Source organism: Carassius carassius, chromosome 40 (genome assembly GCF_963082965.1).
Source record: "Carassius carassius chromosome 40, fCarCar2.1, whole genome shotgun sequence".
NCBI lineage: Eukaryota > Metazoa > Chordata > Actinopteri > Cypriniformes > Cyprinidae > Carassius > Carassius carassius.
The window spans coordinates 23,209,951-23,225,458 of NC_081794.1; the positions used below are offsets into that span (position 1 = coordinate 23,209,951).

The 15,508-nt window shown below is 33.3% G+C and overlaps 1 protein-coding gene across 1 annotated transcript; it reads right to left on the bottom strand.

The window, feature by feature from the left end:
* Positions 1–3,042: 3,042 nt before the first annotated feature.
* oxld1 (oxidoreductase-like domain containing 1) lies at positions 3,043–5,253 on the bottom strand. The gene is made up of 2 exons (XM_059532717.1): positions 5,047–5,253; positions 3,043–3,726 (listed from the first exon to the last, which is right to left on the bottom strand). The coding sequence occupies exons 1-2, from the start codon at positions 5,080–5,082 to the stop codon at positions 3,355–3,357; spliced, it is 408 nt and encodes a 135-aa protein (XP_059388700.1). The 5' UTR covers positions 5,083–5,253; the 3' UTR covers positions 3,043–3,354.
* Positions 5,254–15,508: the final 10,255 nt, after the last annotated feature.

Sequence of the window (15,508 nt, forward strand, 5' to 3'; positions counted from 1 at the left end):
AATAACTTTGTATCTATACATTTTTCATTTAATAAAATAACATACAGGCCTTTCGATAAGAAACTACATATACAGTTCCCTCAAACAGTATTTGGACTAAATAAAATATTATTGCATTTGATGATGACACTTAATATACATTACTTAAGGCTTGGTTTTGTTTATGAAGTGTGTAACAGAAATAATGTTTTACAAAGCTGGCTTAAAAATAAATATTTTATTTTAAATGTCTTCTTTATACACATACTCAAATACATATATATATTATTCTGTTTATTCATAATAATCAAATATGAATACTGTATATAGATAAAGAGAATTAAAAGTTGTTTAGAAACAATGATTTAATACACATTTCATTGTGCCAACTGCATAATATGAATTATCTAGAAATATAAATGATCTTTCTGAACTCATTCTGTGCAAATGTAGCCGAACCACTCCAGCCAAGGATCTGTGTTTCACATGTGCTTTATTTTGAGACTGCCTTTAGAACAGCACAAAAACAATCACTGCAATGACACTAGATTAAGGTTGGAGGTTTAATTAATTGATTACATGGTCTAGATCTGTGGTCAGGGTTACTTAGCCTCATTAAGGCATCTGGCCATCTGTATTGCTCGACTTTAATGAGAGTCTTTGTTATTGACAAGCAATCTTAGTTAAGTAAGTTAAATAATAAGAAATCTGTGATTAGGATTAACTATAGCTCAAAAAGTCCTTTGTTCTACATTACTATGGGTGATTAAATGTAGTTAATTTTCACCTGAAGAACATACTGTAACATTTTGCAAAACATCTTTTTAATTGCCTTTAATTGCCCTCATAAATAGAAAATATGTATATAATATCTTAGTAGTAGGAAAAATTAAACGTATTTTATGGGATTTATGGATCACTGGGTGTTTGGGTCAGAATTTGTCCCCACAACCTCAGTGCAAGGTCAAACGTGCCCCTTGTGCTGGCTGTGATTAATGAGATATGAAGACTCACTTAATGAAGAGGCACAACAGAGGAATCGATCAATTACAAAGCCAGTAGGTTACAGGGATTCATGCGCTCTAACAATTGATAACCAACTTGTGAGATTACTGTGATGACCCAACTCAAACAATAAACACGTGCCGTGACAAAACTCTTATCCCTGCTAGTTATCTGAACCATTGACATAATGGTTATATCTGAACAATCACATAAATGACACTTTGATTTCATGTAAAACATATTTTATTAGTTTTTAACATACACTCTGGAAATATGTAATTTAAAACCCTTACTTTATATATATATATATATATATATATATATATATATATATATATATGAAGAGTTTAGTAAGAATAAATTAAAGAAATAAGAAATACTAGTATATATGCATAATAATATAACATAATATAAATTGATGTATGGTTTATGATAGGACAATATTTACAACTATTTGAAAATCTGGAATCTGAGGGTGCAAAAAAAAAAAATTCTAAATATTAAAAAAATTGCCTATAACGTTGTCCAAATTAAGTTCTTAGCAATACATATTACTAATCAAAAATTAAGTTTTGATTTATTTACGGTAGGGGATTTACAAAATATCTTCATGGAACATGATCTTTACTTAATATCCTAATGATTTTTGGCATAAAAGAAAAATCGATAATTATGACCCATACAATGTACTGTTGGCTATTGCTAAAAATACCTGTGCTACTTATGACTGGTTTTGTGGTCCAGGGTCAGATATAATATAATTATACACACACTTCATTGAAATTGTTTTATGTTTGTGTAATCAATTCTCCTTAAAGTTATAGAGAAAGAAAATAATTCAAACTTCACGGTCATTAATGACCTCCATGAATCAGAGTCACACTGTCTTCTGTATGTCTTGTCCCCAGAATATCTAACCACTGCTCACGTCATTCATCACAAATCCTTCAAGCAGCTGGATCACAGCCCTGCTCTGAGGCCTCGGCCCAGCACGCGGCATCAAGCCCTCATATGCTGACTCAAAGCTACTCAGATCAGGATGGCTGTCGTCAAAGCAACCACTCATACAAGTGCCGGCCAATGCCATGATCAATCTGTGCTACTATGCAACCCTGATGACTATTCAGAGCCAGCCAATGTGGGTTCTAATGCCACAAGAGCTGTTTAGAGAGTGACCATGTGTCATTATAATCAGCATTTTGAGTTTGAGTTATTGATTAGAAGAATTTCAATGTGAATCTATGAATAGAAATCGACTCATAAGTTTAATGTCATCATAATGGCTTTTTTTTCTGTTCAGAACTTCTACATGGAAGAATGTTGACAAAAATTCATGCACTTCTGACCAAGACAAAATAGCAACTGAAATAATTTATCTTACAAGCCTCCAGGTCCTGTAAGATCTTTGATTAGGTTGCAAGCACTGTGTGTTTGAATTCTTCACGATGACAAGCAGCCAATGATGCTCAAAGGAGGAAACATTATAAAAACAATAATAGCATTTAAACATTTATACAGTATGTAAACTTCTACAGGAAAATTTTATAATTTCACATTTAATTTGTGGAATACATGAGAAAATATTCTACATGTAACATGATTTTTAAAGAAATAAAGACTTTTAATGACCAAGGACACATTTATCTGATGACTGTAAAAACACTTACCAGCGATCTCAGTTTTAGATAAATGCTGTTTTGGAAGTTTCTAATAATCAAGAATCCTGAAATAAAATGTATCACGGTTTCTTCAAACATATTAAGCAGCATAACTGTTGATAATAAAAATAATGTGAAGCGGAGCCCCAAACCTTATTAAAATTATTTATGAATAATCAAGTGACACTGAAGACTGGAGTGAAATTTACATTTATTAATTGCAAAAAATAATAATAATTATATATATTGTATATATATATATATATATATATATAAATTACATATAAAACATTGTAATAATGTTCACAATATTACTTTTTGTGTGTGTGTATGTATATATATATATTTAAAACTTAAATAAATACATCAAATAAAAACATCCTTGGTGAGCACAAGAGTAGTCTTTCACATAGTTGTATAATTTTCTTATTTTCATTTTTCCAAAAAATTTACATTTCCAAAATTATTCAAACATAAATAAAGGAGAGTGCTAAATGTCATGAAAAAATGCAAACAATGTTTATGTTCCTAGAATTAAGATTCATAGTCTTTGTGCAATATACATAAATATTTCTCCTTTTGATTTGGGGGTGAAATATGACCCAGATGTGTTTTTGACAGAATCACCCATTAAAAATGTGCAAATAGTCGCTGCTATGAAACATTATAAATCTGCTCTCAGTAATGTTCAAGCAGTCCAAGTTCTCTATAATCAAGATTTGTTCTTCAGTAACTTGATCTCCATTTTAAGATAAGCCTTCAGGTTGTCATCGAGAACGTTCTCCTCAATGGCCGCCAGAGCTCTGTCTCCCCCATCGCTGTAATATTTCAGCAGTTTTTCAGCATGTTCGATCCACACACAGTTATGACAGCCGCTCATGCAGCAGTGGCTGGGGGGAGATGGAGGGCCCTCGACCGCAGGTTCTGGGACAGTCTGTGTCTGGTTAACACTGCTGATGGTGGAAGAAGAGTCTGAGCTTGAACACTGCAGCTCACAGGCAGTATAGTGCAAAGCTCTGCTCGGAGAAGACACAGTCCAGTGACGGGGTCTGTTTTTGAAGAGAGCCATGTAGCAGGTTTGCAGCTGCAGAAAAGAGTTACAAATAGATTTATGCAGTTTAAGCAAGAATTCACAATGTTTATATCTTTCTAAATTTCTAGCTTTTCTCATTTTCAAATAGGAACATTTTAACTTTTAACTTCCAACTTTTTCAACATTTTAGAAATGCTAGGTTTTTTAAACAGTGATAAACAACATGAAATAAAGAAAGGAACACATTAATTATTATTTTGTTATAACTTTTCTAAATGTGTTTGACTAAATAACTAATGCTAAAACATTGAGAAACTATATCCATCTATGCAAAAATGCATATCAAATGTTGATATACATTAATATATATATATATATATATATATATATATATATATATATATATATATATATATATATATATATATATATACAGTACAGACCAAAAGTTTGGACACAACTTCTCATTCAAAGAGTTTTCTTTATTTTCATGACTATGAAAATTGTAGAGTCACACTGAAGGCATCAAGGGCTATTTGACCAAGAAGGAGAGTGATGGGGTGCTGCGCCAGATGACCTGGCCTCCACAGTCACCGGACCTGAACCCAATCGAGATGGTTTAGGGGTGAGCTGGACCGCAGACTGAAGGCAAAAGGGCCAACAAGTGCTAAGCATCTCTCGGGGGAACTCCTTCAAGACTGTTGGAAGACCATTTCAGGTGACTACCTCTTGAAGCTCATCAAGAGAATGCCAAGAGTGTACAAAGCAGTAATCAAAGCAAAAGGTGGCTACTTTGAAGAACCTAGAATATGACATATTTTCAGTTGTTTCACACTTTTTTGTTATGTATATAATTCCATATATAATTCCACATGTGTTAATTCATAGTTTTGATGCCTTCAGTGTGACTCTACAATTTTCATAGTCATGAAAATAAAGAAAACTCTTTGAATGAGAAGGTGTGTCCAAACTTTTGGTCTGTACTGTATATATATATATATATATATATATATATTATTATTTTTTTTTTGCATATGCAAAATATATACATTTATATAATTTATTAATATATTTGCAATTCCAGATTTCTAAAGTGCATGTTTATATATATATATATATATGTTTAAGAAAATAAGAATGATCCTACTATACTATATATACTATACTTAAATTTTTTTTGTGTATGAAGATTTTTTACATGAAAATTCAAGAGACAGTTACCATATTTCAAGAATGTCCCTTTGTCAGTGTCAATCAATCAATAAATAAACACAGATCTTCAAGCGCGGTGTATTTTGCTGTCAATATATTGTATATATGATATATTTTTATATCAAATTATAGCTGATATAAATGAATTTTCAAACCCACCCTTCGCAAACATGACACAACATTGAGAGAAGGCATCGCAGAAGTAAATGACAGCTCAAACAGTCTCTTCGGGAATCGCCAGGTTTTCCATATAAATAAGAATGTATTCGGTCTTCAAAATATATTAAACAACAAACATTATTTTTAAAATCACACAACTAACGTTTCAAAAGGAAGCGTCCATATTGGAATCACGTGTGACTTCTGTTTGACGACTAGGGCGAATGCAGTTAGCGAATCAGACCGAAGGATGAAAACATTTTGAGCCAATTAGAAGTTGAGAGAGCGCTTAGGAGGCGGTGTTTGTAGAGAACGCAAACAAACTGAATTATATCCAGTAGATGTCAGTAATGGACCACAGTCCTACATTTGTCATGGAAAATCGGCGATGGCGCCATTTCCACACACAGCAAGATGTCTAGAAGTTCAGATAAGATTCAAAATAACAACTACTGTACAAAGTAGCTACTGCTACTATTAGTACTACTAATAATTAATGTACCCAATAATACAAAATAATAATGACTATTAATTATAATTCATAAATTAATAAAATAACTATTCTATGTAAAATACATATATTTGCTAAGTAAATTGTATACTAGGCCTATTTGTGTAGTAATGAGTAACAAGCAACATTGTGACCTGCTGTTTTTGGTCAGTATTCCTAATTATACCTTTTTATTTCATTATGCTGTTTTAATCAGCTTCTGCTGGTCAGTTGTCCACACATTTTTATTAATATTTAAATTATAGACTCCAAGCCCGGGCTTATGCTTAGTCCAAGACTAAATTGCTTGTCTGGGCTATTTCAACTGAAAGAAACTTGCATTTGAGTGGTCTTAAAATATGTTGGATTCATTGTTTTGCCTCAAGATGCACACCAGTAATGTTTTATCGAAGTCATATTTATAAAAGCTACTTAAATGTCCTAACTGAACTATGGCCTAATCCTGGTTTAACCTAAACCCTGTCTGTGAAACCAGGCCTAAAAACAGACTATTCATAATATATATATATATATATATATATATATATATATATATATATATATATATATATATATATATATATATATATATTGTATATATGTATATATATATATATTATAATAATAATAAATTAGCTTCAAACATATTCAAATTATCTTTATACAACTTTATGGTCAGCCAGATTGTGAATTATCAGTGATGCATGTACGTAATTATCCAGTCATTCCCACAGGACTGTGTGTTTTAGAAGCACCACAGAAACAGAACACACAGCACCCCTGAGACCTACAGAAATTCTGCATGGTGGAAACTATTCATTTTCAACATACACATGCTGTTTAAACCTTCTAGTTCATAATAGAATAAAACAATGCTGATTTATTTGCATCTTTCAGATAACCGATACTGATGACTCAGAATCAAGTGTTCCCATGAATAAAACTTGTTTTACAAAACTAGGCTTGGCTTTCTTGTGATTAAGTTCTAAAAAACAAGGCATGCCATTCATATGATTAGCTGAGAATATTTTTTACTTAAAAGGGAGGAATTTTCCCATTTGCAGGGCAAGTATATTCATGTTTTGTTAGCTGTGAACACAATGTTAAATCAAAAGTATTAATTAAACAGGCAACTGGCCCGACAGGTTAAACTTAAAAATTGTGCAATGATATAACGTCATATAAACACACACACACACACACCTGTCCTCGGTGATACTGTTATCATTGGGACAGTCATGTAAACTGGGGTTGGAAAAATCATAGGTGGGTCTGAAACACAACATTATCAGAGCAGAGCATTTTTTAGTGATTACATGAACAGGTGTGTCCATGCTGGACGATCTTATTATAGCTTGGCTGCAGTGAATGGGTTCCATCAGAATTAGAGTTTTAACTGATAGACTGATAGTTTTAACTGAAGCTGATAAAGACGTCACGATATTCCACAAGTTATCCACACAACTCCAGTCCACTGATTAATGTCTTGTGAAATGAAAGGCTGCATGTTTGTAAGAAAAAATAACAAAACATAACATTGTTTTCTCCTTTTAAAATTATGTCTCATCTGAATCAGGAGAGAAATAAGCGCGGACTAAGCACCGTTTACAAGCTAAAACTTGTAAAACTAAAAAAATATATATGTTGCTAAATATAAGAGGACAACTGGGAATGGACTTTTTCACTGGATGAAGTAATATTATGGTTCATGGACTCATATTTTATCCAGAAGCAAGAGTTTAAAAGTAAAAAAAAAAAAAACCTTAATGATGGATTCTTACAAACACACAGCCTTTTCACTTAACAAGACACTTTACTTGTAGATTGTTGTAATGTTTTTATCAGCTGTTTGAATTCTCATGGTGGTACCCATTCACTGTCCATTGATATAATGCTAAAAGAAATACACTCATATTGAAAGGCCTTATGAGCAGTTTTAGCAGATTTAAGTTTCTGATAAGCGTTGATTCATTCATTGTCTATTGTTATTCATATAGACAATGGATATCACTATAAAGGAAATAAAGTAGCCTATCAAGGGTGTTATGGAACCTGAGCTTTTAACATGCATATGGACTGCTTCCTGGACTGAACCCTCGCGAGCTTCTCTTGTAACTATGCTTGGCATTTGAGTATGTCCACAGAGTTCCAGAAGAGGAAAGGTCCTTGAACATGCTTTCACACACTCATAAGAAAGCGCTCATACATGCAAACGCGCGCGTGCGGATAGAACACAAACACACACACTGCTGGATTATTCTTAAACGCGTTGCTATGACAGTAGTGGATTCTACATTTGACAAAATGATTGGACGCGTTTCATACTCACACGAATGTGAAAACAAGGCAATAGAAGTGTCACGCGTAGCTACTAACACATAAACGTCTCTTTCATTCGGCCCCAAATCAGTCCGGGCCATTTTAAATACATTAATCCCCACGATAGAATTGCTCTTTGCAGCACAATAAGCCCTGGCATATTTTCTGACAAGGTCTGCACATTCCTGACCCTCTAGTGCCTTCCTAAACTGCCTGTGCTAGAAAATGCCTGAGAACAAAAATGATCCATTATTGTCAGGTATTTCATTCCTTTGGATAGCCTACATTCAGTCATTTCTACATTAAAAATGTTTACCATGCAATTTTGTACCAAGAACAATATTTTATTGTTAAAAAATAAATAAAATTAATCATGAAAAAAAAAATCAACGTAATATGTAAAAATTTAAAAGTAATTCTCTTTACACACACATACATTTTTACATTTACCTTTTTTAATAAGAGCAAAGATAAAAATAAAAATATTTTTAATTACATTGTAGATTCTTTGTATGTATATATATGTGTGTGTGTGTGTGTGTGTGTGTGTGTGTGTATACAGGTCTTTCTCAAAAAATTAGCATATTGTGATAAAGTTCATTATTTTCCATAATGTAATGATAAAAATTAAACTTTCCTATATTTTAGATTCGTTGCACACCAACTGAAATATTTCAGGTCTTTTATTGTTTTAATACTGATGATTTTGGCATACAGCTCATGAAAACCCAAAATTCCTATCTCAAAAAATTAGCATATCATGAAAAGGTTCTCTAAACAAGCTATTAACCTAATCATCTGAATCAACTAATTAACTCTAAACACCTGCAAAAGATTCCTGAGGCTTTTAAAAACTCCCAGCCTGGTTCATTACTCAAAACCGCAATCATGGGTAAGACTGCTGACCAGAAGGCCATCATTGACACCCTCAAGCGAGAGGGTAAGACACAGAAAGAAATTTCTGAACGAATAGGCTGTTCCCAGAGTGCTGTATCAAGGCACCTCAGTGGGAAGTCTGTGGGAAGGAAAAAGTGTGGCAAAAAACGCTGCACAACGAGAAGAGGTGACCGGACCCTGAGGAAGATTGTGGAGAAGGACCGATTCCAGACCTTGGGGGACCTGCGGAAGCAGTGGACTGAGTCTGGAGTAGAAACATCCAGAGCCACCGTGCACAGGCATGTGCAGGAAATGGGCTACAGGTGCCGCCATTCCCCAGGTCAAGCCACTTTTGAACCAGAAACAGCGGCAGAAGCACCTGACCTTGGCTACAGAGAAGCAGCACTGGACTTTTGGACAAATTTTGCATGTCATTCGTAAATCAAGGTGCCAGAGTCTGGAGGAAGACTGGGGAGAAGGAAATGCCAAAATGTCTGAAGTCCAGTGTCAAGTACCCACAGTCAGTGATGGTCTGGGGTGCCATGTCAGCTGCTGGTGTTGGTCCACTGTGTTTTATCAAGGGCAGGGTCAATGCAGCTAGCTATCAGGAGATTTTGGAGCACTTCATGCTTCCATCTGCTGAAAAGCTTTATGGAGATGAAGATTTCGTTTTTCAGCATGACCTGGCACCTGCTCACAGTGCCAAAACCACTGGTAAATGGTTAACTGACCATGGTATTACTGTGCTCAATTGGCCTGCCAACTCTCCTGACCTGAACCCTATAGAGAATCTGTGGGATATTGTGAAGAGAAAGTTGAGAGACGCAAGACCCAACACTCTGGATGAGTTTAAGGCCGCTATCGAAGCATCCTGGGCCTCCATAACACCTCAGCAGTGCCACAGGCTGATTGCCTCCATGCCACGCCGCATTAAAGCAGTCATTTCTGCAAAAGGATTCCCGACCAAGTATTGAGTGCATAACTGAACATAATTATTTGAAGGTTTACTTTTTTTGTATTAAAAACACTTTTCTTTTATTGGTTGTTTGAAATATGCTAATTTTTTGAGACAGGCATTTTGGGTTTTCATGAGCTGTATGCCAAAATCATCAGTATTAAAACAATAAAAGACCTGAAATATTTCAGTTGGTGTGCAATGAATCTAAAATATATGAAAGTTTAATTTTTATCATTACATTATGGAAAATAATGAACTTTATCACAATATGCTAATTTTTTGAGAAGGACCTGTATATATATATATATATATACACACATGTACATATATACATACACACATTAATTTATAAATAAGTGTTTCTGTGTGTTCAGAACATTTTGATGTTTATGATGTCACATCTTTTAATGAAAACATTCTTGTACAAAATATTCCGTTTATACACACACACACACACACACACACACACACACACACACACACACACACACACACACAGACAAGATATAAGTGATATGTAAACAAACAGCGCCAATTTATGAGAACAACCCATAAATACTATTTAAAGTGATGTTATAATTGAAAACTATTCAGTTTAGCTCAGCTTGTGTACAACATTCTCACATCTGTTTTTATTATCTTCAATAAAGTTCCATTCTCTGGTGAGAAGTTTTTTTCTCTTTCAGGACTAGTACACCTGCTGATGTGACCAGCACATGGACAAACACCTGGAACCCTCCAAGACTATTTTCCTTGTGCGAGGCGTCCTGTTTCCCTGCTAAGTCATTAAGCTTTCTGCCACCCACACACACGCTTCTGCATGTGTCAACAGTTCTTTAGTAATTCTGAGAAGTTGAAAATTGTCTGCACTGTGAGTGTGTTATTTAAAGCTCTCCACGCCCCACATGAACGCACAATTGGGCCGTTATAGCACCCACCCATATTGAGATCTTTTCTTACAAACTGACTCGCTCTGTACTGCCTTCTGTTCTAATAGTGCGTGTTGAAGTTTTTTAATTGGCTCAGACTGTGTGAACACTTGTTGTTTTGTTGAGCGTTGGTGTTTTGTCCTCTGTTACTCGAGGTGCAGAATCCAGAGGTGGGTTTGGGTGTGTGTGTGAGAGTCCTTCAGATGTCCTTGGCTTCCAAACATGTAGAGGAACATTAACCTGCTTTCACACAGGTCCAGCTTTGTCCAGATTGCACAAAGACGACACTGTTCCTCTTCTTTCCCAACAGGCAGGCTGAGACGGACACAGAATGACACCTTTGTGACAGGTTGTGCTGCTCTTCTATCTTGTCCGACAGTGGTATGGAATAAATATAGAAAATAGTGCTATTGATGTATTCTTCTCTCATGCAAACATATTTAACAACTCAAACAAACAATGAACTCTGGGACATGATGGAAAAAAGTAAAAATTATGCTGTTTTTTTGATGTCATATTGGTGTACTGTATGTTTCAGAGTGTGAGCTCATGAAGTCATTGCTAATAATAATTACACACAAGCTTCCCGTGTCATGAGGCTGTTTTGTGTCATGAAAAGTCACAAGGTACAACAAATTGAATCCCAGCAGGGACAACCAGGCAAACAAGGCCTAGGAGTCATGAGAACGGTCCAATTAAGGCCAAAAGAAAAGACAATCAGCTCTTGTGGGAATTTTGGTATTACCTCTAAAATCAGTTTGAGGCACCTTCCTTGAAGTTATAAGGAGATTGAGAGACAAATTACCTGATTTATGCACATAAGGTGCAAAATAGGGCATGTTTCTTTTTGCCCACATGGAAAAAACCTATATAAACATATATGTTTCAATATAGGTTTTGATATAGGTTTTTAATATATGTGACATATATAAAATTGGTCGGTTTCCTATATTATATGTACATATATGTACATATATGCACACACACACATATATATGTATGTACCGGGACACATATATGTACACATATATATGTATATATATATATAAATATATATATATACATATACATATATGTACACACACACACACATATATATATATATATATATATATATATATATATATATATATATATATATATATATATATATATATATATATATATATACATACATATATGTACATATATGAACACATATACTGTATATGTGCATACATATACCTATATAGATACATATATGCACGTATATATGCACCTATATGTTCACCTATAATAGTAAAATTAAAAAACATTTTGTTATACATTTCCTTCTTTTCCACTATCTTCATACAAGAAAGAATTGACCTTGTAAATGTTTCTGGAAAACGTGTAGATATCATAGTCAATATATCATGTTAATATATTGCCATAGTTAAATTCCATAACATGCTAATTACATGTGATGCCAATTTCACGTGTTCGCACATACATAAGTTCTTGCATAATTTTTTTCATTAATTCTTAGTTTTTGCCTTGATAATATAAAATATGAGCTAGGCATCATGTATGACAGTCAAAAATGAGATATGAGCTAAAAAATGACCAGATCCTGCCATTAGCTATATAGAAGACATAGCTTGTATGTATAGGGCTTATATGTGGATATGAAGAAGCAATACAGGAGACCTATATTTCCTGTATATGTACATATATGCACCTCAATTTTGCCTATATGTGGCATATATATGTATATATGCACATATATGCACCTCAATTTTGCCTATATGTGGCATATATACTCATATATGCAGCATATTTGCAGTATACGCAAATATGCAGCATATATGCAGTATATATACAGCATATATGCGCATATATGCAGCATATATATTATCATATATGTGCATATACACTGCATATAGGTTTCATATATGCGCATATATCCACATATAGGTTCTTTCCATGTGGGTGTTTCCATTCTTTGTTCCTTGTTCTTCAACAAATCAATGAAAGGAGGTGCTTGACATTCAGAAATGTTGTCTGTATACCTCAGAAGTTCACATGAAATATTTGTTTAAAGGATTAAGTAAATATTAGATTTTAGTTCATGCGGTTTATTACTGTTGACAATGTAATGTGACATCAATTTGTATATACATTTATATTGGTTTCACAGAATGTGATGATGCTTCACAGTTCATAACACTATGAAATTTTGTATACATTAATAAAAAAATAAATAATATGCATTTATAATTTTCTTTCATACAGTAAGGTCACTGTAATTAATCTCCCTTTTTTGTCTTTTGTAAAGGCATAGACATACTATAGTTGATGTTTTCTTTTGCTATTTTGCTAGTTTTCATTGCCCACAAGGCAGTCACCATTTCTGAAAAATCCTGACATGTAAAACAAGAGTTCACTTAGGATAAGACAGTATGTAATTTAGTAGTATATTACAATCTTCAGAAAATGATTTAGTGCTACAGCATACCAGTCAGCTTTATGATTAAAAGGTTATAAGAAGGATATTATAAGACTAGCAGAACATGCTGTGGTACGTATATCTGGGAGCTCTAAACTTCCTCAGAGTTCATACAAGCCTTATGATCTCTAGTGAGAGATCTTGTCTTCTGTATTTTGGCTTCTGAGTGTAACAGATTACTGAAACAAATTGGACAGGGACTTGGTTTAATTCAGCCGTTTTTGTTCAGATGCAGATAGACAAGCAATTCCAGGTTTCCATCATACATAAAAAAAAAAAAAAATAAAAAAAAAAAAATAAACATAAGTTGTAATCATTCAAAATAAGAAATCAACAATATGCATTTAAAATTTCATAAAAACGGTACAAAGCTGTCATTGTAGTGGTACCCTAAGGTACAAAAGCTCAAAAGTAAATATTTCACCCCTAAATGGTATATACTGTACTACCTTAGAGGTACACAATAGTACTATATAGATAGACTTATAGGGTTTTCAAATCATGCCAACTTTAAGTGTGATTTTTAAAGCCACTGATTAAATCTGCGACCTAACGATACTTAATGTTTCAGTCTGAATACAACATATTTGTTCAGTCACCGCATGCATACATTCAGCTAATGTTGACCAGAGCGTACTCTAGCACTATAGCTGCTGACATAAATATCACTTTAAAAACACTTAAAAATACAGAGTAGCAAATTCTTTCAGCTTGAAGGCAGCACTTTATTAATGAGTCCCTGGGCGTGTATAGTTTGTTTGAGAACCTGTGAGGTGAACAGGAGTTTGCAGATGGATTCATTCTGGTTTACTGAGTTTATATGTTTCACAACAACTGTTTTAACAGACACTTAGCAAACATGAAATGCCTGGCATGGTTCAATTTTACACCTCTGTTTTTCTGTATAGGTTGAACTCCATGTTAAAAAGGGGAAAAGAGAGATACGTAACTTATGTACCACAAAAATAACAAAGGGCCTTTTGAAGTGGTGTGGTAAGAATGGAGATTGTATAATACAGAACATGGGAATTGTTTAATGGGCGGGCCAGTATGAATAATAAGCAATGTGGTGACTCCATAAACCAGATAACCAGCTTCATGGATCATCTTTAAAGCCTCTCCCCACCTAGATGAGAACATTTAGTTTTTTGTAAGCCTGCTCCGGAAAGTGGTTGAATACTTCATGTTATGATGCAAATCTGTTTGTAAACAAAGATCCAGTTTCAGCTAGAATTTAGTTTGAATTCATATCCTCTGAGGATTTCAGCCATATATATATATATATATATATATATATATATATATATATAAACTCAATGCCACCCCTTTATGAGGATGATCATTTGTAAAATGCACACTGAGTATACATACACAAGCTATCATAAGAAAAGAGTTGTTATGATTGCCAATATTTAGTTAAGTCAATATTTAGTTTTTTACAAGTCCAAAAAAGATATCCTAATTGTAATTTTGGGTCTTATTCAGAATATATAAAGTGCTGTATATATGTATATATTAATTGACTAAAATAATAGTATATAATAAATAAATATAATATTTACACATATTCAGTGTAAAAATTTTAACATATCACTTTCATTTGTCCATGTGCAATATGAAGTATTTAAATATTTATTTGCTCATGGACAAATAATTTTAGTATGTTTTCCCCAAAATACACTGATTATCATTCATATTGTTTTTTTTTAGTATTATTTATATATACAATTATAGTTTTATTTTTTCAGTTTTCACTTTAATTTTACATTTTAGTAATATTGCTATGTGCTTTTGTAGCTTTTTTACATTTATTTTTATTTCAGTTTCAGTACAGAATTTATTTCCAGTTATTATTTTTAGTGCCTCAACTTATTACAGTTAGTCGCCAATGCAACCTTTCTCATCTCTCATAAAAATCTAGAATTCTTATTTAAATTTATTTCAGATAGCAAGAATATTCTTAATAGTTTTAGATTTAATTTCAATTAAATAGCTCAGAAATATACATTCTTTGAAAAGTTTTAAGCAGAAAATAGGTATTAAATAATTCTGCTCATATAAAATGTCTGATTCTGACAGATGGCATTATCAAATCAAATTGCTGTGTTTTAAGAGTTGTTACAGTAAAAGTTCATCTCGTGTTAAAACAGAGGCCAACAGCTTGTAAACAAGTTCTGTAATTTACATAAGATATGTTACATAATTTAGCCAAGTGGGCGGAAATGAAGAAAATTGATACATCCATAACACCTACTCATTCATTTAATGTGCAAAATGTTCATTTGGAATAGAATAACAAACAGCCGCAAACATTAATTCCATGCTGTTGAAAGGACACTTGTGTCTCAAGGACAGGTTTTTATGTCTTCTTTCTCCTTAAATACCCACAATGTTCTCAATGTGAGGAGAAAATTCTTATCCTA

Coding starts and splice junctions, on each gene's coding strand:
- oxld1 (XM_059532717.1), bottom strand. CDS start 5,082: ATGCCTTCTCTCAATGTTGTGTCATGTTTGCGAAGG. Junction 3,727..5,046: donor TTGTGTCATGTTTGCGAAGG/GTGGGTTTGAAA, acceptor TCTTTTCTGCAG/CTGCAAACCTGCTACATGGC.